Source organism: Notamacropus eugenii, chromosome 1 (assembly GCF_028372415.1).
Source record: "Notamacropus eugenii isolate mMacEug1 chromosome 1, mMacEug1.pri_v2, whole genome shotgun sequence".
NCBI lineage: Eukaryota > Metazoa > Chordata > Mammalia > Diprotodontia > Macropodidae > Notamacropus > Notamacropus eugenii.
In genome coordinates this window covers 52283121-52304534 of record NC_092872.1, presented here as the reverse complement: position 1 = coordinate 52304534, position 21414 = coordinate 52283121, and the positions used below count along the sequence as shown (strand labels likewise).

Genomic DNA, 21414 nt, shown 5'->3' with positions numbered 1-21414 from the left:
CTCCCAAATACTTAGTAAATATCTTTTACTTCACTATTATACTGCCTGAAGTTATATAAGAGATCAAATTAGCTCTCAAAGCAGGCTCGTTTAAAAACACAAATCCCTGTCACGAATTAAAAGTCTATTAATCAAGTAGGCAAGATGGCAGAGTAAGCAGTAAATTATCATAACTCTTCCATATTCACCTTCAAACAACTATAAAATGGCAGCCCCAAATAAATCTTAGAACAGCAAAATTAGGAAAAAGATGGGGTGAAACAATCCTTAGCATGGAGGCTGTCTCTTTTTGGTAAAAGGAGAGTACAAAACAGGAAGTATCCCAGCAAGCCAGCAGCAAATTCCACCTCAGCAAATCAACAAGAAATCTGGAACCCTAGTGCAGTGGAGCAGACAAATGCCAACACCAGGATCCCCCACATGCTTCAGCAGGGGAACAGGTAGATTCCAGCTCTGAGAACTGCCACATGTTTCAGCATAGCCCTGGGCCAAACAGGCAGCCTCCAAGGGCCAGATCATCAAGTGCTTCAGTGTACCCCCAGCGAAATACAGAAACACCCCACTGGCCTTAGCACATGTCAGACATCACCCCTATGTCACCAGCTCAGCACCAGGTAAGCTGCCAGACACCTACAGCCTCCAATAGCAACCCTCACCCAACCCCCTCAGCACACCATGAGACACTAACGTCCCCCATGTGCCTCAGGGCAAAATCGGTGTAGCACCAGGTAAACAGACAGGGCCTGTAGTCCCTGGCACAAGAAGCCTGAGACAGTTCCCCTTCCATTCCAGGAACTGAGCTTAAATTTAAATAAATGAAAAAGGCCAAAAAAGATGAGCAAAAAACAACAAAAAAACAATCTCATCATAGGCAATTATTATGGTGATAAGGAAGATCAAGACACAAACTCAGAAGGAGGATAAATGTCAAAACATCTATGGGCAAAACCCCAAAGAAAAATGGGAAGTGTGGGGGAGGAGCCAAGATGGCGGAGTAGAAAGATACACATACACTTAGCTCTTACCCCACAGCCCACAAAATACCTGTAAAGAAGAACTCTCAACAAATTCTAGAGCAGCAGAAGCCACAGAGCAATGGAGTGGAGGAGATTTCTGTTCCAGAGAGACCTGAAAAACCAACGGGAAAGGTCTGTCGCACACCGGACCAGGAGCAGAGTCCAGCCCTGCCTTGACCACGTGGCACTGAGGGGAGCTGATCCGAGCAGGCTTCAGGGATGGAATCTCCAGCAGCAGCACAGATCCCTCAACCCACAGGTTCCAAAGGTCAATGAGAGGGTCTTTTCAGCTGGCCAAGAGGGGAGGAGGGTGTCTCCATAACTCAGGTCCCCTAAGGAGACAGCAGCAGAGACAGCAGCAGACAAGGGCTCCCAAAGCAGGCAGTGGCCCGCATCCATTGTTGAAGGTCTCCTCGCAAAACCCCTGAAGGAACTGAATTAATTACTGAGAATAAATCAATGACATCTTTAGTTTGGAGAAAAGAATTTCAGTCTAAATTTCCTAGAGGAAGGTAAGCTCAGGTAAAATTTGGCATTGATGGAAAAATCAAGGTTCTAAAGGTAAATTTGATTTTATGATTGCCATTTAATCAGGAACTAGAACATGTATAGAAAGGCATGTAAGCCACTTAAGACTTGCCTCAAAAGATGTTCCTTAGCCAAAGTGAAACTATAATCATATTTGAAACCTGGTTATTGGAATTTGCCATTTTTAAATGATATGGGACTATTAAGTGACTGATCTTCTGAGTCTAACTCCAGGTATAAGTAGCAAGAAAGGCGATCTGAGCCTCCATTACATGATGCCAGTAAGCTCATGAGATGCTGGTATGAACTGCATAGGTGATCTCAAGGGAAGGGTGGGAGAGCGGCTGTTCAACATGGGCTGAGACGGGATTCTCCTGACTCAATTTCCCCACTGACACTTGGCAGACTTTAAGCCTGACTGAATGCAAGTGGACAATCTACTCCTGCCTGGAATTGACATGAAGTTGGGGAGATATTGTTTCCCTGCAATGTCCCTACTCTTGGAGGCAATTTCCTATAGTCAAAAATTTGTAAGCTTAATACCAGACCTATTCAATTATAGATCATGGTTAGGGGAACATCCGAGGCTGTCTAAAATTAAGCTATTAGGCACAGGACTTTAGATGAACAACAATAAGTTAGGGTCCTTTAATTCTTAGTAATACTGTGGAGACAATTAGGTCAAGAGCTTGTGAAGTTAGCATCACAAATATTATTTGTGTCTCAGTTGGTTAATGTTTTAAAAAAAAAATTTCTTTTGTGGTCTATATTGTAAATGCTTTAAAAAGAATTATCACCTGACCAAAAGTTGGAATTGCTTTCTCTGTTACAAACTGTGCTAAAAATAAATAATAATAATATAAAAAAATGGGAAGTGATCTCAAGTCCAGAAAGAACTAATGACAAAATTCTAAAAATCAGGTAAGAGAGTTGGAGAAAAATTCAGAAAAGAAATGATAGTGATGCAAGAGAATTATGAAGTAAGTCAACAGCTTGGAAAAAGGAAACAACTGCTTAAAAAGTAGAATTGGCCAAATGGAAAGGAAGACACAAAAATCTACTGAAGAAAACAACTCCTTAAAAAGTACAAATGGCCAGACAAAAAAGGAAGTACAAAAGCTAATGGGAAAATAACTCCTTAAAAGTCCGAATTGGGCAAATAGAAGTTAATAACTCTATGAGTTAATGACTCTATGACATCAAGAATCAATCAAACGGGGGGGGGGGGGGGGGGGGGCGGAGCCAAAATGGCGGAGTAGAAAGACGCACATACACATAGCTCCGAACCCACAACCCACAGAACGGCAAGAGGGGATCAACTCACGGTGAATTCTGCACCCAGAGGCCACGGAATATTGGAGCGAGGGAGATTTCTGTTCCGGAGAGACCTGCAAACCTCTCGCGGAGGGTCCTTCGCGCTGCGGACTGGGCGCCGGGACTGGGAGCTGAGTGCAGCCCTGCAGCGGCCGCGACACCGTGAGGAAAAGATCCGAGCGGGCTACAGGGACGGGATCTCCAGCGGGCACGCGGGTCTCTCCACCAGCAGAGGGACCTGCAAACCTCTCGCAATAGGTCCGTCGCGCTGCAGACGCGGAGCCCAGCCCAGACCTGCGGCGGCCGCGGCTGCGAGAGGTACAGATCCGAGCAGGCTTCAGGGACGGGATCTCCAGTGGTGGCACAAGCCCCTCTACCCACAGGTGACAGGGTCGGTGAGAGAGTCTCTTTGGCGGGTCAAGAGGGGAGTGGGGTGCCCCCATGGCTCGGGCCCCCCCCAGGAGATAGAAGCTGAGAGGCGGTTGCAGACAGGGGCTCCCCAAGTGGGCGGGAGCCTGGATCCACTGTGGAAGGTCTGTACATAAACCTCCTGAGGGAAGTGAGCCTGAGAGGCGGCCCTGGCCCGACCTGACCATCTGAACTTAATTCTCACACTGAATAGCAGCCCTGCCCCTGCCAAAAGCCCTAAGGCGGGAAGCAGCATTTGCATCCCAGTCCCCAAATGCTGGCTGGGAGGACCAGGAGGCGAGGTGGGTGTGGGGAGAATATTTAGAGGTCAAGTCACTGGCTGGGGAGAATGCCCAGAAAAGGGAAAAGAAATAAAACTATTGATGGCTACTTTCTTGGAGAATAGACATTTCCTCCCTTCCTTTCTGATGAGGAAGAACAATGCTTACCATCAGACAAAGACACAGAAATCAAGGATTCTGTGTCCCAGCCCACCCAATGGACTCAGGCCATGGAAGAGCTCAAAAAGAATTTTGAAAATCAAGTTAGAGAGGTGGAGGAAAAACTGGGAAGAGAAATGAGAGGGATGAAAGAGAAGCATGAAAAGCAGATCAGCTCCCTGCTAAAGGAGAACCAAAAAAATGTTGAAGAAATTAACACCTTGAAAACTAGCCTAACTCAATTGGCAAAAGAGGTTCAAAAAGCCAATGAGGAGAAGAATGCCTTCAAAAGCAGAATTAGCCAAATGGAAAAGGAGATTCAAAAGCTCACTGAAGAAAATAGTTCTTTCAAAACTAGAATGGCACAGATGGACGCTAAGGACTTTATGAGAAAGACAGATATCACAGAACATAGCGAGAAGATTGGAAAAATGGAAGATAATGTGAAATATCTTATTGGAAAAACAACTGACCTGGAAAATAGATTCAGGAGAGACAATGTAAAAATTCTGGGACTACCTGAAAACCATGATCAAAAGAAGAGCCTAGACATCATCTTCCATGAAATTATCAAGGAAAACTGCCCTGAGATTCTAGAACCAGAGGGCAAAATAAATATTCAAGGAATCCACAGAACACCGCATGAAAGAGATCCAAAAAGAGAAACTCCTAGGAACATTGTGGCCAAATTCCAGAATTCCCAGGTCAAAGAGAAAATATTGCAAGCAGCTAGAAAGAAACAATTCAAGTATTGTGGAAATACAATCAGGATAACACAAGATCTAGCACCCTCTACATTAAGGGATCGAAGGGAATGGAATAGGATATTCCAGAAGTCAAAGGAACTAGGACTAAAACCAAGAATCACCTACCCAGCAAAACTGAGTATAATACTTCAGGAGAAAAAATGGTCTTTCAATGAAATGGAGGATTTTCAGGTTTTCTTGATGAAAAGACCAGAGCTGAAAAGAAAATTTGACTTTCAAACACAAGAATGAAGAGAACCATGAAAAGGTGAACAGCAAAGAGAAGTCATAAGGGACTTACTCAAGTTGAACTGTTTACATTCCTACATGGAAAGACAATATTTGTAACTCTTGAAACATTTCAGTATCTGGGTACTGGGTGGGAGTACACACACACACACATGCACACACGCACACATACATAGAGACAGAGTGCACAGAGTGAATTGAAAAGGATGGGATCATATCTTAAAAAAAAAAAATGAAATCAAGCAGTGAGAGAGAAATATTGGGAGGAGAAAGGGAGAAATTGAATGGGGCAAATTATCTCTCATAAAAGAGGCAAGCAAAGACTTATTAGTGGAGGGATAAAGAGGGGAGGCAAGAGAAAATCATGAGGTCTACTCTCATCACATCCCACTAAAGGAAAGAACAAAATGCACACTCATTTTGATAGGAAAATCTATCTCACAATACAGGAGAGTGGGGGACAAGGGCACAAGCAGGGTGGCGGGGAGGATAGAGAGGAGGGCATGGGGAGGAGAATGCAATCCAAGGTCGACACTCATGGGCAGGGAAAGGATCATAAGAGAATAGAAGTAATGGGGGACAGGATAGGATGGAGGGAAATATAGTTAGTCCTATACAACACAACTAGTATGGAAATCATTTGCAAAACTACACAGATGTGGCCTATATTGAATTGCTTGTCCTCCAAAGGGAAGGGGTGGAGAGGGAGGGAGCTAAAGAAGTTGGAACTCAAAGTGTTAGGATCAACTGTAATGTTCTTACCACTAGGAAATAAGAAATACAGGTTAAGGGGTAAAGAAAGCTATCTGGCCCTACAGGACAAAAGAGAAGACGGAGACAAGGGCAGAGAGGGAGGATAGAAGAGAGAGCAGATTGGTCACAGGGGCAATTAGAATGCTTGGGTTTGGGGGGGGGGGGGAAGGGGATAAAAGGGGAGAAAATTTGTAACCCAAAACTTTGTGAAAATAAATGTTAAAAGTTAAATAAAAAAAAAAGAATCAATCAAACAAATTCAAAAGAATGAAAAAAATTGAAGAAAATGTAAACTACCTCAGTGGAAAAACAACTGACCTGGTAAACAGATCCATGAGAGACAATGTCAGGATCACTGGGAAAGCCATAATCAAAAGGAAGACCAGGACAGCATCTTTCAAGAAATTATCAAAGAAAACTGTGCTGATATCCTGGGACCAAAGGGCAAAATAGGCTTTGAAAGCTTCTGTTGATCACCTCAGGAAAGAGATCCCAAAATAAATTCACCAAGGAACATGACAGCGAAATTATAGAACTATCAGGTCAAGGAAAAAGTACTGCAAGTGGTCAGAAAGAAATAATTCAGATATCAGGGAGCCACAATCAGGATTACACAGGACTTAGTAGCTGTCACATTAAAGGAACAGAGCTCATAGAACATAATATTCCAGAAGGCAAAGGAGCCAAGACTACAACCAAGAATCGCCTATCTAATCAAAGTAAGCATAATACTTCAAGGGAAAAAATGGTCATTCAATGAAATAGAAGAATTTCAAGCTTTCCTAAGGAGAAGACCAAAACTGAATAACAAAATTTTACCTCCAATATCAAAACTAAGAGAAGCCTAAAAAGGGAAAAGAAAACATAAGGGATTCAATGAATTGTTTTGGATCATTCAGGGATGAAGAGCACTAAAGAAAAGTCTCCTGGTAACATTTGGGCTGAGTTTTGAATGACAAACAAAAATGACGTTCTTAGTGTTCTTAAAATTCTCTTTACATTACACAGAGATTCTGAGTATATATATGGATACATTTCTAGAGAAAAAAATAAATACTTAATTTAAAAGATTTCAAAAGTAGCAAGGGCCCATCTAAATAAAAACTGAAGGAAAGTCTAACAGTGAAAGAAGTTCACAAGATTCCAATGGAAGGGGGTTATTTGGAAGGGGGAAGAAGGCTGAGGAGATTCAAATCTCAGTGTGAACAAAAAATGGAATAACCAGGTAAGAACCATCTAATAACACAATTGACAAGTATAGAAGATACTCTCCCCGCCAAAAGAAAACAAGACAAAATGAAAATACAGAAGTGATCTAATGCAGAAGCTGGTGGTCTCTAAAATAAAAGGTATGATTGATTGTAATGCCTGGTAATAAAGACTTCCACACGAATTTAGTAAAAAGGGTAGAGTCAATAAGATTCTGTATTACCAGGCTACAAATTCTATACAAGGATAATGATGGATCCCCCTACTATCCAAATGGTTCATGAAAAATTGAGTTTCTCTTTCATAAAGGATTGAATAAAATTGCTAATTCTAATTTTCATGGTTCAGAGATTTGTTTGTTTTAAGGTAGCCCTGAAAAATTCTCCAAAATAAACCGTATAAATGTTCTACTTACCGCGCCAAGCATAATTCGGAAAATAAGCCATCGAAATCCCCATATAACAATGCTGGATGCTGGGGTATGTTTGGGTAGTCGAGAAAGAGTCCACAGAGGGCACAGGAATATCCCCAAAAATCCTGTTTCCAGGAGCTGAAATTCCCATCCTAAAATGATCACAAAAAGAAAAATAAAAAGAGAAAAAGTTGGTTTTTTTTAAAGCCAAATTACATTTCAAAGAAAATTAAGGTGCTAATGATGTAATCTATAATTCTGTCAAATCAAGCTAATTATTACGGAAATTCCTGAGAGAGGAACAGAGAGCCAGGCTTAGGGTTAGGAAGACCTGGGTCTGAACATCAAGTCCAGCCTCCACTGGACAAATGGACCCTGAGTATGTCATTTAATCTCTCACTGAACCAGGACACCCAATAAAACTATAAATTATAAATTAATTGCTCCACACCAGGAGTTCCCCGTAACTATGAAATGAATGAGTAAGTGGATGGGGGAGGGGGAAGAGGGCATTTCTTAAGTAATTAAGTTAATAAATCTGTTCCTCCCAAAATAAAAGAAGGAAAAAGCTCCCCTCAGCTCCCCTCAGAAACTGTGCACACTGTAACAGTCTGGGAGCAAGCATATTGTCATAGGCTTAATGTAAATTAGTTTATGCTGTCTTACTTTATATTTAGAGTATAGTTATAATTTTTTTTAAGTTCACTGACCTCAAGGGAAAATACCAACTCCTGTTTCGAACTTCAGGTCCTTCACAATCTCCACCCAATCTACCTTTCCTGCTTCATCACACATTATTCTCCTTTACATTGATGGGGTCATGGGACCTGAACCCCTAAAAGGAAAAGACTATGTCTTTGTGATATGAACCCCTAAAAGAAAAAACCTTGAACTTTCAGCAGCCTAGATCTCTGGCATTCACCTAAAGCATCTGGCCCATTCCAGCCCACCATAATTACCTAATTAGCTTACCTGACACTGTTAATCCCATACAGGTCCCTTTCTTGGTTACCTCTGGACCACCTCAGGCTACTTGCTACTCCTAGATCCCATCCAGATGTTCCCACAGTCTTTCTGTATAAAAACATCCATCTTATCCTCATCAAATGCCCAGATTCTTAAAATCTGGCCTTCCTGTATTGGCATCACAAATACCAAAGACTCACTAGGATCTGGCCTGCTTCTACTGCTATTACAATAAAGCTGCTACTTGCACTAGGGAAAGGCCTGAGTGGCTGAATTCTTTCAAGGCAACTGTCCTGTACCCTTGCATTTTGGGGTTCCCAGGACCCCTAGACCACAACACTCTCTACAATCTAGTCAAACTGATCTTCTTGCTGTTTCTCACACATTATACTCTATCTCCCACCTCCAAGTCTTTGCACAAGCTGTCTCCAATGCCTATAATGAAATCACTCCTCACTTCCATTTCTTAGAATTCCTTCAACATTTAGCTCAAGTGTTACCTTTCTCCATATGTCACCATACATGGCACTGCACCTCAATGCCCTTCAACTAGCTGGGCCTGAATTGTACCCTCCTCAAGTCCACCTCAGAGTCCATCACTTCCTTCATGACTCAACTGAAGTTTTTCTTTTGTTTTCTCTATCTATATAGGGTACCATGCGCTTCTCTGCCAGTGCTCAGGCCAGAGGAATGTAAATTTTGATCTCTGAATTTTTTTTTTCTTAAGGACCCCATCTTAAAGCCAAATCACTCTGATTCTCATTGATTGGCCAACAATAGGTCCCAGGCCAACTCCTACTTGGCCATTATTTGGGCCCAGATTGGCTCAGAGTAAATGTAAACAGCCATTGTTCCTGTTTGGGTCAGAAACCCTGAGGGTCTTCCCCCCCAGATTAATTTTGTTTTTTGTCTAGGTAAAAGAGGCCATTCTCTGCCTCATTTCTTACCTAGCCTAAATCATCGAAAGGGTGTTGCCTCAATCAAACTGAGATGATGAAAGACCTTAGCTTAAAAAGGCCATGGCATCCTAAGGCATCTTCAGTTGTCCTGATCTATATCTTGCCACTGGACCCAGATGGTTCAGGAGGGGAGAAAGAGGCTGGCAACTCTGCACAGCCCTTCCTCATTTCAATCCAATTCACTTGCATGTCATGGTCCACTTCAAGAATGAAGGACAAACAACAATTCTGGTAGAAGAGTCTTTTAACACAGACTTATAATGAATAAATTCAATTACATAATTGTGCCTTTTATCTCCTTGACAGCAGGGACTATATGAAAATGAGGGAGTGGGAATATGGGGGAAAGAAGTTTTCTAAAGTAAGCAAATAAATGTGTCCCACTGAAACTAAAAGAAGGACAGTTACTTTAGGGTTGTATCCCCAGCACCTAGGAGAATGCCAAACAATAAACCTAAATGATTGTTAACTGACTGATTGATCCCTGATCAAGTTCAAGGAACTTAAAAGGACAAAATCCTCATGTAGTTGTAGCAGCATTGCCTAAAGAAAAATGAAGAAGAGGATCTAAAATATAAGCAGTACTAAACCTTAAATAAGCTAAATAAATTTGTCTCTTCTTCCCCCTCCCTTTTCCATCTTTTCCTTGGAGTCAAATATTCATAAAGATTGGTGTTTGTGTTATTTCATGCCTTTCCAATGAGTAAGGAGGGCTGGAGGGGTAAAGGGAGAGTGAGAATTTAAAAATAAATTTTTTCAAAAAAAAATTTATTGAAGACTTTTGTGCTAGTGTGTAAATCCTAGAAGTTTCTGCCTAAAAGCAAGTATTTGTGTTTGCTCTTGGAGAATGTGGGTAATAATGGTAAAAGTAATATTCCTTCATTATTATTATATAAAATATAAGGAACTACATTATTGATCTATTTACTACTTAGGGTCACAGTAACTATATTTTCTTCATCTTGGTAATACTAGTTTCATTAGAGCAACATGAGGCTTTTAAGATATAAATAAGGATGTACAGCCATTTCAGTAATAGCTTAGTGTACAAGATTTATTTCTTTAAATGAAGGTTTCACCTGTTTCTATTTAATTTTCACTATAATTTCACTCCGACTTTGGAGAAGACAGAAACTTTAGGAGCTAGTGGTGAAACATTTCTGTGTATCACTGTCACATTAGAAAATCTGCATTCATCAAATATAATTTATTTTTAATTAAGGTGTTATTAAATTAAAGGTACAAAAGTGACCTATACTTTACAGATTAAACTCAAGGAACTTTTAAAAGAATCTCCATTCTATGTCCATGCATGCATCCTTTGGTTTTCTGAAAGCCTTGGTTTCAAAATTAGTCCTTCTTTGGTGAGAAGTGAATTATATTGTTATAAAAGCAGCTGTATCAGAAAAGCCACGCCTAATGCAGAGTGTGAAAGGTTAATTGTTACTAAACAGAGCAACAAATAGTAGTCATTGGTCTCACTGGCAGCTAAATGGTAGTATATCTTGTTAGCCTCAGGCTCCACAAGAATCCCACTGTTATGGATGTTTTCATATGGAAATCACTGTCTTCCCTCTCAGACAGATCTTATACGTGCTTGATCGCTTGATCGGTGGTTAAGAGACTCCAACACTTTACATTTTCTAATGTGCCCTCCTCAGGCAGTAATATCACTTGTGATAAGAGGCAACACAAATAATTAGTGTTTCTCTTTATCTGGTCATTAACAAAAAACTACCTAAGAACACAGAGACCCAAACAAAATCGTGTTGTGTTTTTTCCTTACATATTCCCATCAGCATTAAGGATCACAATATAAAAAAACCTAAAGTCTTTGAGTCTTCTGGGTGCTTAGCTTGCCTCAAAAGGAATGTCAGTGGGATCTGCACCTGTGCTACGCTCCACATACAAACCCTGGCACTACCACTTGGGGATGATTCCAGAAGTATAATCAAGCCTGAAGGGTTCCTGAAAAGGAGATGTCTCGATGATGCAAGTGCAAAAGAGGAAGAATGTCTGACTGACAAGTAAAAAGACAGTCAACAATGGTAAAGTGCTGCTGGGAGAGAGCTCTCATAGCTGTTTTAAACAGATGGCAATCACAGTAAGCTGCAAATGAAGGAAAAGAGGGAAGAATTAAAAACAAAGGTGGCAAGTTATAAGTTTAATAGAAAAAGCCAGAACAAGTAGAAGAGGAAATATCTTAGACACTATCCTATAGTGCAGGAACAAATGGTATTCGGTGAATGAAAAGACCATAGATTCTTAGAGAATTCATTAGCAAGATACACTATTAAGAAGTCTATTTTTGCACAGAATAATAGCTCATATTCCCATGGAGCTTTATAAGTTATAAAACACTTTTCCCACAACAATCTTGTGCAAATATGACTCCATCTGAAAGAAGATGATCAATTAAAAATATGTTCAGGGATACTTATCTTACCCATTGATCAAACAATTCCATTCCTTAAAAAATGCTTTTTGAAGAAGGCCTGATTTTTATTCCTCCCACTTACTTCCAGAAGACTTAATACTGTCTTTCCTTTCTTCAACTTTCCCCCAAACTCTAAGACGTCTATGATCTCACCAATGAGGACACCGCCTCCAAAGATCACAACCTCTTCATACATCCTTTCTCATCCATGCGCCTTCAACAACTTACAGCTTCAAAACACCCAGACAGCATCCACTTAGTATACTGACATATTTCCTCTAGGCCTTCTAACAACCATCTAGGGAGGAAAATGTATGGTAAAGAAAACTATACACCTTTGCTTACAATTTTCGGAAAGTTTATTTTAACCACTTAATTAACAAAGAGGCTTTCATCATCTTTTTATGTAGAGATTCAAGGCCTTTTTTAAAAAAAACAAACTTATGGGACAGCTAGGTGGCACAGTGGAATGAGCAGTAGGCTTCGAGTCAGGAGGACCTGAGTTCAAATAGGGCCTCAGACACTTAATGATTACTAGCTGTGTGACCCTAGGCAAGTCACTTAACCCTAACTGCCTGGGGGTGGGGAGCAGACAACTTTATTAAAACTCCTATATTATTGATTTGTAAGTAGGTCAATATTTACTTTCTTTCTTTAACAAATGTGAAAACATTTTACAATCATTTTCTCTGAACATTTTTTAAAATTTCATGACCAAAAGTTATCACATAAAATGTAAAATAAATACTTCGCATGATATTGTCTCTTAAGTAACTGTAGTTGTTGGAGCCATTCAACAACCAGTAAGTGTCCACATGCAGAGCACTGTGTGAGGCACCAGGGAGGGTGCATACAAACACATGACTATGGCACAGCCCCTTGCCAAAGGAATCACAGAATCATAAAATCTTAGATCAAAAGGCCTTTTAAAAATCATCTTATTAAACCTTCACAAAGTGACACATATAGAAAAACAAATAAAATTTATTTTATATCTAAATTCCAAGACCATGTCAAAGGTAAAAGGTAGAGAATGAATTGTATTGTATCTCAAGAAGACACTGTAAACTGACAGTAGAAAGCAAGATTATGATCTATCAACCAAATTCTTGCAAATGGGTCCTATTTTCCATAATTGTAAACTGTTAGGAACAGTTATTCATATTTACAACCTAATAGCCTCTATCAAACACTGAACTTAAATATGTTATAGGCTCCAAAAAGGTGTAAATATTACCAAAGATGACAGAATTACACAGGCAAAGGGACATTTCTTAATGATAGGTTAGCAAAGTTTCCACCTTGGCTTTAAAAAGGAATAAATTACCCAAAAGCTCTTCTCTCTTCCAAGTTGCCACTTAACTTTTCACAAATGCAAAGAACAGAATTTTTAAGATAAAATTTGAATGACACCAAAGAAAAACTAAGTGGTAAAACCAGAAGACTGATCTCAATGACAGAAAAAGAGGAGGCAGGGGAGAAAGAAATATACAAATGTCATCATGAAAAATGCAAATGTACAAGGTAAAGGGATACCTATGCACTTCTGCCTTTTTATAAATGTAATCGGGACTTCTTTAGTCCTATTCAGGTTTAACAAGTGACAACAAATGCTATTAAGCCTGAAACATTCAGGGTCTCTTACAAATGAAATCCAAATCCTCAGCTCTGGGAAGCTGACATAGGCTTGCTGTAGGCTTGTTTTTCAAGTTGGGGCTAAAGCTGCCACATCATCTCAGCATGGCCATCCCTTTGGCCCTCGCTGCACACTGATATGTCTGGGAATGAAAGGGTCATGTTGTTGACCCACCTGCTTCTGTTTTCTTTGGTTGGATCTAGTCAAATTTCAGCAGCTGCATTGCTCACACAATGAGTACCATTGTTATCTCTCTCAGTGTGGCGGTGGAAGGGTCCAAATTTTAAAATAAATAAATAAATAAGCTGCCAATGACACAACTTTCAGTGGCTGCACTTGTCACACACTGAAATGGTAGTTGCATCTTCAAAAATCTCTGCAACTCAATAAATCAGTTTAGCACCTTGCAAAATACCATAGACTTAGAAAAGAAAGGAGAGGAAGGGAAGTGGTTGAAAGAGTTCCACTTCGTAAATGTACTCAGCTATAAAAAATTTCATTTGTCTGACTTATTGATTTTCAGCAATTTTAAATGATTGTTACAAAATATTAAACTTTTTGGCTATGCTACTACAAACCACAAATTTGATTCTTTCATGAAAGGACATACATATTTTATATTTCTTTTCTGATGCACTTAAGAAAGTATTGTTAGGCTAAAAATATTTGAGTCAGTTAAGTATTAATGAGCTCTTGAAAGGTCTGACTTATTCATATTAACATTCCCCACAGAGGATATTATTTCTAATAGGACATATATTATTTGGTGTTATTATATCATTAAGGATTCCAACCCAAGGTTTCACAATCCCTAATCCCTAATGAGAAAACCAGGGGAAGTATCAGTGTCCATTTGTTTATAATGTTTGCCATGCAGAAAAGGGAGAAAATCCTGAACAGTTCTAAGTTACTGCACCTGCAGCTTGTGCCGATCTCTGGCTCTTAGCCGGTTCTAGGGACAACACAGCCAGCTGCAAAAGGTAGTTTGTGGTGGTGGAACAGCACTTACAAAATTGAAGAAAGAAGTTCTCAAGCCTCACAGCTTTCTAGGGGTGTTCTGAACCCCCTTTGGATTTTGATCAAGAGAAAAGCAGCAACAGGGACTTCATTGTTCATTCAAAAATAAACCTAACACTATGGCCTTGAAGAAGTACCTTTAAAAAACACGCTACAGAGAATTTTTAAAAGAAATTTTGTTGCTCTCACTCTTATTCATTCTCTTTCTGTAGGCAAACAGGAAAGTTGTATCCTTGATCTCACAGCCACCAGCAGACAAGGGACAAAGTGATATAAAACAGACTTAGTCATTACATACAATTAAATGAACTGCTATCCTTGCCACCCTTCTTTTACCCTAAATTTCCTGAAGAGCTGAGTAACAGAGCTCAGCATGTAACCATGCATGTAACACTGTGTAACAGACACGGGTGCTGGTAAGGTGAAGAAAGAACTACATTTACTTTAATTAAGGTACAAATAAAAATTAAAAGGTGTGAGAAGAGCTTTGCAAACCCTATTGTATCTTAGCACACCATAAACAGTCCAAAACACCAAGGAAAAACCTCAAGAAACAAAACCCACTATCAAATTTCCTGATATGCAGGGCAGGATAACATTTTTTTATTTTTATCATTCAATTAGCATACTAGAAAAATAGAATGTCTGACTTTCTTTGCACACTTCTAAAACAAGAAATTCTCTCTAATTCCTAATTTATTACCTCAGTAAAATGCGGTTGACTTGAATGTAAAGTGCTTTAGAATCCTAGAATTAAAGGTATAGAAGTATCATTATCAGATTATTTGTAAAACTGAAGATTCTTACTTAAACTGAACCTCCATCTTTACCACCGATGCTTCTAGTTCATCTCTGTTTAATATCTCTGCCTAAACCTGATGAATACATCAGGCCCCTGGGCAAAAAAGGTAGTTGTGCGTTAACAGAGCTTTTCCTCACAAGATGTTCCAAAGCTGAATATGACATCAGGCAGCACATGATCATTCAGCTATTATATAACTAACTTTTTTTGAAAAAGGACATTTTTAGAATCTTAATGGCACAAACTAAAGGCAGAAACCAGATAAAATCTCTGGAGTTGGCAGCTTTCAAAAAAAAGTTGTTTTGCTGAAAGCTCAACAGAACTTTTGTTAACAAATTTTATGGTGTTTTTTTTTTAATCACATAATAGAATAGAACTTCCCAAATGATGTCGGCAGCTGCATGTGTACAAACATATAGCCTTCAGCCTTTCTCCAATACTCTAACCAACGATTCCAAATTAGTGCCATTTTGTTTTGCTTTTCCTAAGCACCAACAATAGACCATCAAAGGAGAAATGACCTTTATGGTGAAAACGACAGAACAAAAATGACAGAGTTGACATACAAGATAAACATAGTAAGAGAGCACCTAGTTTTCCTTGATGATTCAACTCAGCTGGCTCAGATGATCTACACATGCAGGTGCTAGGGAGAAAAAATCTGGCAGACATGGCTGCTGAACCACTCACTGTCAATGATAACTGAAAGGTCATCAAAAAATGAGCGAGGTGCCACAAACTGAGAGAAGAGCAAATGTCCTGACTTTCAAAAAAGGGAAGAAAATAAAGTCTGGTAATTATAGAATGGGAGATTAATACAAAATATTTTTTAAAACAGAAAATTCTTGAAAAGATCATTAAAAAGATGGTTGGTGAACATCTCAATCTAAAACATCTAAAATGGGAGGCAGCGATTTAGCCAGTCTGGCTTAATCTATAACAATCTTGCCAGATTAACCACATTTCCTTTTCTGACAAGTTACCAGAGAAGGGAAGCAAGAAGGAATACTACTGTTGTAGTTTTATCCAGATATTCAGCAAAGATTTTAATAATGTATATCATACTATCCATGTGGGGCAGAGAAATATAGATTAATCAATAATTAATCATATGGATTCAGGACTGGTTGAATGGCCAAACTCAAAGAGTAATTGGCCAATGTCCAAGGGACAATGGGTCTCTAGTCAAGTAGCCCCAGGGATTTCGGTTTGGTCCTGTACTTTTTAACATTTTTATCAGTAACTTAAATGTGAGGATAGGTAGCATGCAGATCAAATTTGCAGATGACAGTGTCAGAAGGAATATTAAAAACATGAGATGACAGAATTAAGATCCAAAGGGATTGTGACAGGCTAGTTTCTAATAAAATGAAATCCAATAGGGATAAATGTCAGGTCTTAGATTTGGGTACAAAGAATCAACTTCACAAGTAACAAGATGAAGGAATATGATTAGATGACAATTATTCTGAAAAAGATCTTGGGGTTTTAGTAGATTGCAAACTCAATATGAAATAGTTGTATGATGTGGCAGTCAAAAAAGATAATATGATCTTAGGATATACAAAGAGCCTCAAAGAACAGCGTGGAAATGATGGTGTTACTACGCTCTATCCTTGCCAGACCCTATCTGGAGTGCTGTCTTTAACTTTGAGCATCATATTCTAAGAGGGGCATCAATTAATTGAAGAGTGAATGCCTGGAGAAAAGAGTTAGTGGGGCAACGAAGAGGCTTTGAGTCTGTGTCATATGAAGATCAATGAATGAAAATAGCCAGAAGAAGGTTGGGGTTTGAGAGGGGGAGATCTGAATGGGGGACCACAGGGGGTTATGATAACTGTATTCTAGCATTTGAGGAATTTTCATGTGAAAGAAAGATTAGACTTTTTCTCTTAGCCTCAGGAGCCAGCAGTGGGAGCAATGGGTAGAAGTCGCAGAAAAGTCACATTTAAGCTTGATGTCAGGAAAAAACCTTCTAATAATTGTTACTGTTGTTGTGTTCATCCTTCGTTGCCAAAGAAGACCATGCCATCGGAGAAATGATGACATGACCTGCACTTGACTTTGTTTTGAGAGGAAGGGCTGTGCAGGTCACCAGCCTCACTTCTCCTCCAGAGCCATCTGAATCCAGTGACCAGATATTCATCAGGATCACTGGAGAAGACCCAGGATGCACTTGGTCCCTTTAGGCCAAGGTCTGTTCAGTACTCACTTAGGGTAAGGTAATGCCCATTCAGTGAATAGGCCTCTTTAAGAAGTAGCCAGGAAATGGCCCCTTTAGTGAGGCATGGAAAAAAAACGACATCAGGCTGGGAGGGAAACAGCAGCAGTTATAATTGGAGCTATGCAAAAGAAGAATGGGCTTCCTTGAGGGGTGGTAGGTTCTCTGGAGGTCTTAAAGCAGAGTCTAGACCACCACTTGTCAAGTATGTTATAGTGGGGTTTCTTTTCATGTATAGATGGCACTCAATGGTAGCTAAGTTTCCTTCTAATTCTCCCATACTCTGATTCTGAGATCATCATGACACTACCCCAGCAGCCTCATTCATTACATTATTCAATATGCCTTTCCTTGAGGTTCTATGAAAAGAAAAGGAACAAACATGTTTATATTCAAACAAGTTTATCAACACCGCTGAGAAAACATTCAGGGAGGAAAGGACTTTAAAACTAACTTGTTCCCTTTATTTAATGAATATGATGCCATTCATGATATCTATTGGAGGAAGGAGGACCAGGTATTGCCATGGTACTATACATGTTTTTAGAATTTAGTGGTTCCTCTTTACCTTTATTCTAACATTCTTCCCTAGTCACATGTAGCATGTAACAGTGATAAGTAGCCTTATTTTCAATCTAGTATTCTCTAGTATCACATTTCGTTGAAGTTGATCTGGGTTCCAAGTATATCCAATTTGCTAATTATTGCTAGAAGCTTACACAGACTGCCACACACATAGTTTTCACTGAAAAATTATTTAAAAGCCAATTCCCTTCACATCTCTATGAGCTACTGTACTTCTTTTTTTCCCTTGACAAGAGAAACAAGATATTCTTTCAGTCCTTTGAAAGAATTCAGTCCATGTTCAAAAAGTGCAAAGACATGGGGTCTTGACTTTTAAAAATCGTTAAAGACTACCAAGAATGTTTTATTATGAAACCACAAAGGAAAGTAGCCTTTCTTCTGATTTAGTATTTTGCAATACTGATATGCTGATGAGCTGTACTTTCCACATGTTCATCACTAAAGGTAGTCAAGGGAAGGGGATAAGGGAAATTTAAGGGTTAGCTGAAGAATATAAGAAAGGACCAGAAATCTCTCAGTGCCATAATTTGACTATTTCTTTTTTACACTGGCTTTTAAATGACATGGTATTCTTAATCTAAAATTCCTTTTTTCTGCTATGCAACTTAATAAAATATCTTCACTATTAAAGAGGAGGTAGAAAATATTAGAAACACAAAGTTTAGGGAAAGTCTACCAATATTAATATAAATATTGTTACTCACTGTATGATATCTGTCCAGAGATCAAGAAGCTAACCAATACTGGAGATACTTAACCATCTTTCTTATTTAATTCTGTCACATAAGTTACATAAGAATTGGTGTGAAATACAACCCTGAGAACATGTATGATCATAAAAGGAAGCAGGTGGATTGTCTAGTGAAAAGGAAAGCACTACAGTGAATCCAAAAAAAAAGGAGAAGTCCCTTTGAAGGCAGAGCATGGATAAGAATGGCAGATATGAAAGAGTTAAAATCTACACTGGTTGGAGGACCACTGATGAAATATTACTAAAGGCTGCAACATAAATATTACATAAATTATTATAAAATTACCTCTCCCTGTCCCCCAAGTTTTAAGGATGGGGGATTGAGAGAATGATCTGGCAATTTCCAGAAATACTGCAGAAAGAGGTGCAAGTTTTGAAGGAATATAGTGAATATGGAAAGCATGCCAAAATTAACAAGGCTGGAGACTTCCAGATAAAAAATGAACAAGTGATAGCTAATAAGATGTTATCTTGCATTCAATGGAGGCAGCAAACAAAACTAGGGAGGTTTTAGTCCTAGCAAACTTTGTTCTGGTTGGGTTATACATGGAATATTGTATTCCATTCTAAACACTCTTTTTTAGAAATAATGTTGATAAGCAAGAGATCATCCAGTGGAAGGTACCCAGGATGACCAGGGAACTCACAACCATGCCACATAAGGATTAGTTGAAGGAACTAGGGAAACTGAAGACATGGTTGATGTTCAGGCATGGGTTGTACTAGGTGACCTCTGAGGTTTCTTCTGATATTCTATGATGCTACACATTTCAGCTCTCAACTCTTAAGGGACTAAGGTAGGGCCTGGACCTGTGATTTCATTAGTCTAGGGCACTCCCAAGAAAGAAAATCTCTTCTACCAATATAGGTCACCAGCTGGTCTACACTTTATAGCCTTAGGGAACTGCCTAGGGCAGTGGCATCAAACCAATATAAATGGAGCCTCTAACCAGTACACAGGGATCCCTGCTGGCAGCACACTGACTCAAAACCACATCCTTGCTTATTAGTATAGTGCCTGGCACATACTACATGCTTAAGTGTTTATTGACTGATAACATTATCCATGTTCTATTGTATTCTTATTAATTTGTTAAATATTTCCCAATTACATTTTAATCTGGTTCCTACTGGGAATGCTGCAGTGTATTTGACAACTCAAGCCTAGAGAACTGAAAGGTTAAACGATTTCTAGAGTCTCAAAGCTAGTATGCTTCAAAGGTGGGACTTTGCCATGCTGCCCTCTCAGTCTATCTACTGTTATAACAGTCATGACAATTTAAAGTTGCTACTTGGATTTAGTTACTTGGCTTTACAGCTGAACAGAATCTTAGATAGTTTAGTCCAACTTCCTAATGTTATAAAGGAGGATACTCAGGCCCTGACAGAAGAATTGACTTCCCCAAAGTCACACAAGGTAATAAACAATAGAGCCAAGACCTGAACCAAGCTTTTATGACTCCAAACCCAGGACTCTTCCTCCTTTCCATGCTGACCCTCAGGACACCATAGTGTCTAACAAAGAGCTTTCAATCCAATCTAACTTTCTCAGTTGCTATTACTTCTAGGGTGCACCATATATAATTCTAACATGCTTACCATACTGAGAAATATTTAAATTATACCAACCCCGTATACTGAGAAACACATGTTTTAAAACCAACATACTTCCTTACAAGGAGGTAAAAGGAGATCTAAATGCCCCAAAGCTGACATCGACTTTGAAGCAAATAAGCCCTTATCAAGGACTTCAGGTGTGACAGGCATAGTGCCAGATACTGTGAGACTACAAAGTAAAAATAGTTTCTACCTTCAAGGTGTTTACAGTCTAGCCAACACAGATAATATGTACACATACAGGTACACATGAAACAGATACAATGTGATGGGGAAGGATATAATTAGAAAAAGTTTCCCAAAGAAGGTAAAGGTTGAGATGAATAAGACAACTAGGCATTTTGAGTGATAAAGGGGGAAGAAAGTACATTCTAAGCATAGGGGGAAAGCCAATGCAAAGGTACAGAGCCAAAAATGGAGAACAGAGTATGAACAGCAGCAAGGAGGCCAGTTTGGCTCAACTGTAAATTGTGTGACAAGGAGGCTGAAAAGGTAGGTTGGGGCCAGATAACCAAGGGTTTTAAATGCCACACAGATAAATTTATATTTGATGCTAGAGGTAATAGGGAACCACTGGAATTTACTGAGTAGAAAAGGGATATAGTCACATTTACACCTTACAAAAAACAGTCTGGCAGATATGTGAAGGATAAATTTAAGAGGAGGGAAAGGAAAGGCTTAAAGCACGGAGAACAATGAGGAGACTATGGCAAAAGTGCAAGTGAGAGGTGATGAAGACCTGAACCAAGGTTGTAAGTTTGGTGAGTAAAAGAAAAGGGACAGGTGTGAACAATAATGGTGAAGGCAGAAATGACAAGACCAGGCAAATGAGCTGATGTTTGACATGAAGATAAAGAGTCCCTTACTCTGCAAATTTCAATGATGTGGTAGATAACACATATTTGGGGAGCTTCTTATTTATACCAAAAGGTGATACAGAAGGGTATCATTTCAGTGTCTATGACCAGCAGTTACTCTTTTTTACGCTGAAGATATTACTAAAAGATTTTGGAATGCTATTTTTAACTTTCTTCCTAAAGTATGAGCCATGAAAAAAATTAACATAAAAACTTTTAAAAGCTTCCAACTGCTCTCAAGGGTAGTCATTAGAAACCACTTTGGTAACAAGAGGGTGATATCACTGAGTTAATGCAGCAGTAAATTAGTTCTTCTGTGTTCAGAAAGTAAAGTGACAGAAGAATTAGGAGAGAATTTAAATCTAAAAAAAAATAATGAAGTTAATGGATTTCCTGTTTCCACCTTAGCAGGCAACTGTCATTTTGAAGGAGCAGTATATATTGTATTTAATTACTGTCTAAGTAACTAAAATAATTTCATCTATGTTTGC

At 39.1% G+C, this 21414-nt stretch overlaps 1 protein-coding gene across 7 annotated transcripts in view; it reads right to left on the bottom strand.

Moving 5' to 3' along the window:
- The window catches only part of LMF1 (lipase maturation factor 1), a 742944-nt gene that overhangs the window by 483418 nt on the left and 238112 nt on the right, over positions 1-21414 (bottom strand). For 5 of the 7 annotated variants that reach the window (XM_072600903.1, XM_072600875.1, XM_072600865.1 and 2 more), the window contains one exon: positions 7079-7227. In XM_072600903.1, coding sequence (XP_072457004.1) covers positions 7079-7090 — 12 coding nt within the window. In that variant the 5' untranslated portion in view covers positions 7091-7227. Of the gene's footprint in view, positions 1-1044; positions 1129-7078; positions 7228-21414 lie in introns of all 7 variants that reach the window. The other 2 variants (XM_072600855.1, XM_072600893.1) reach the window with 1 other exon arrangement.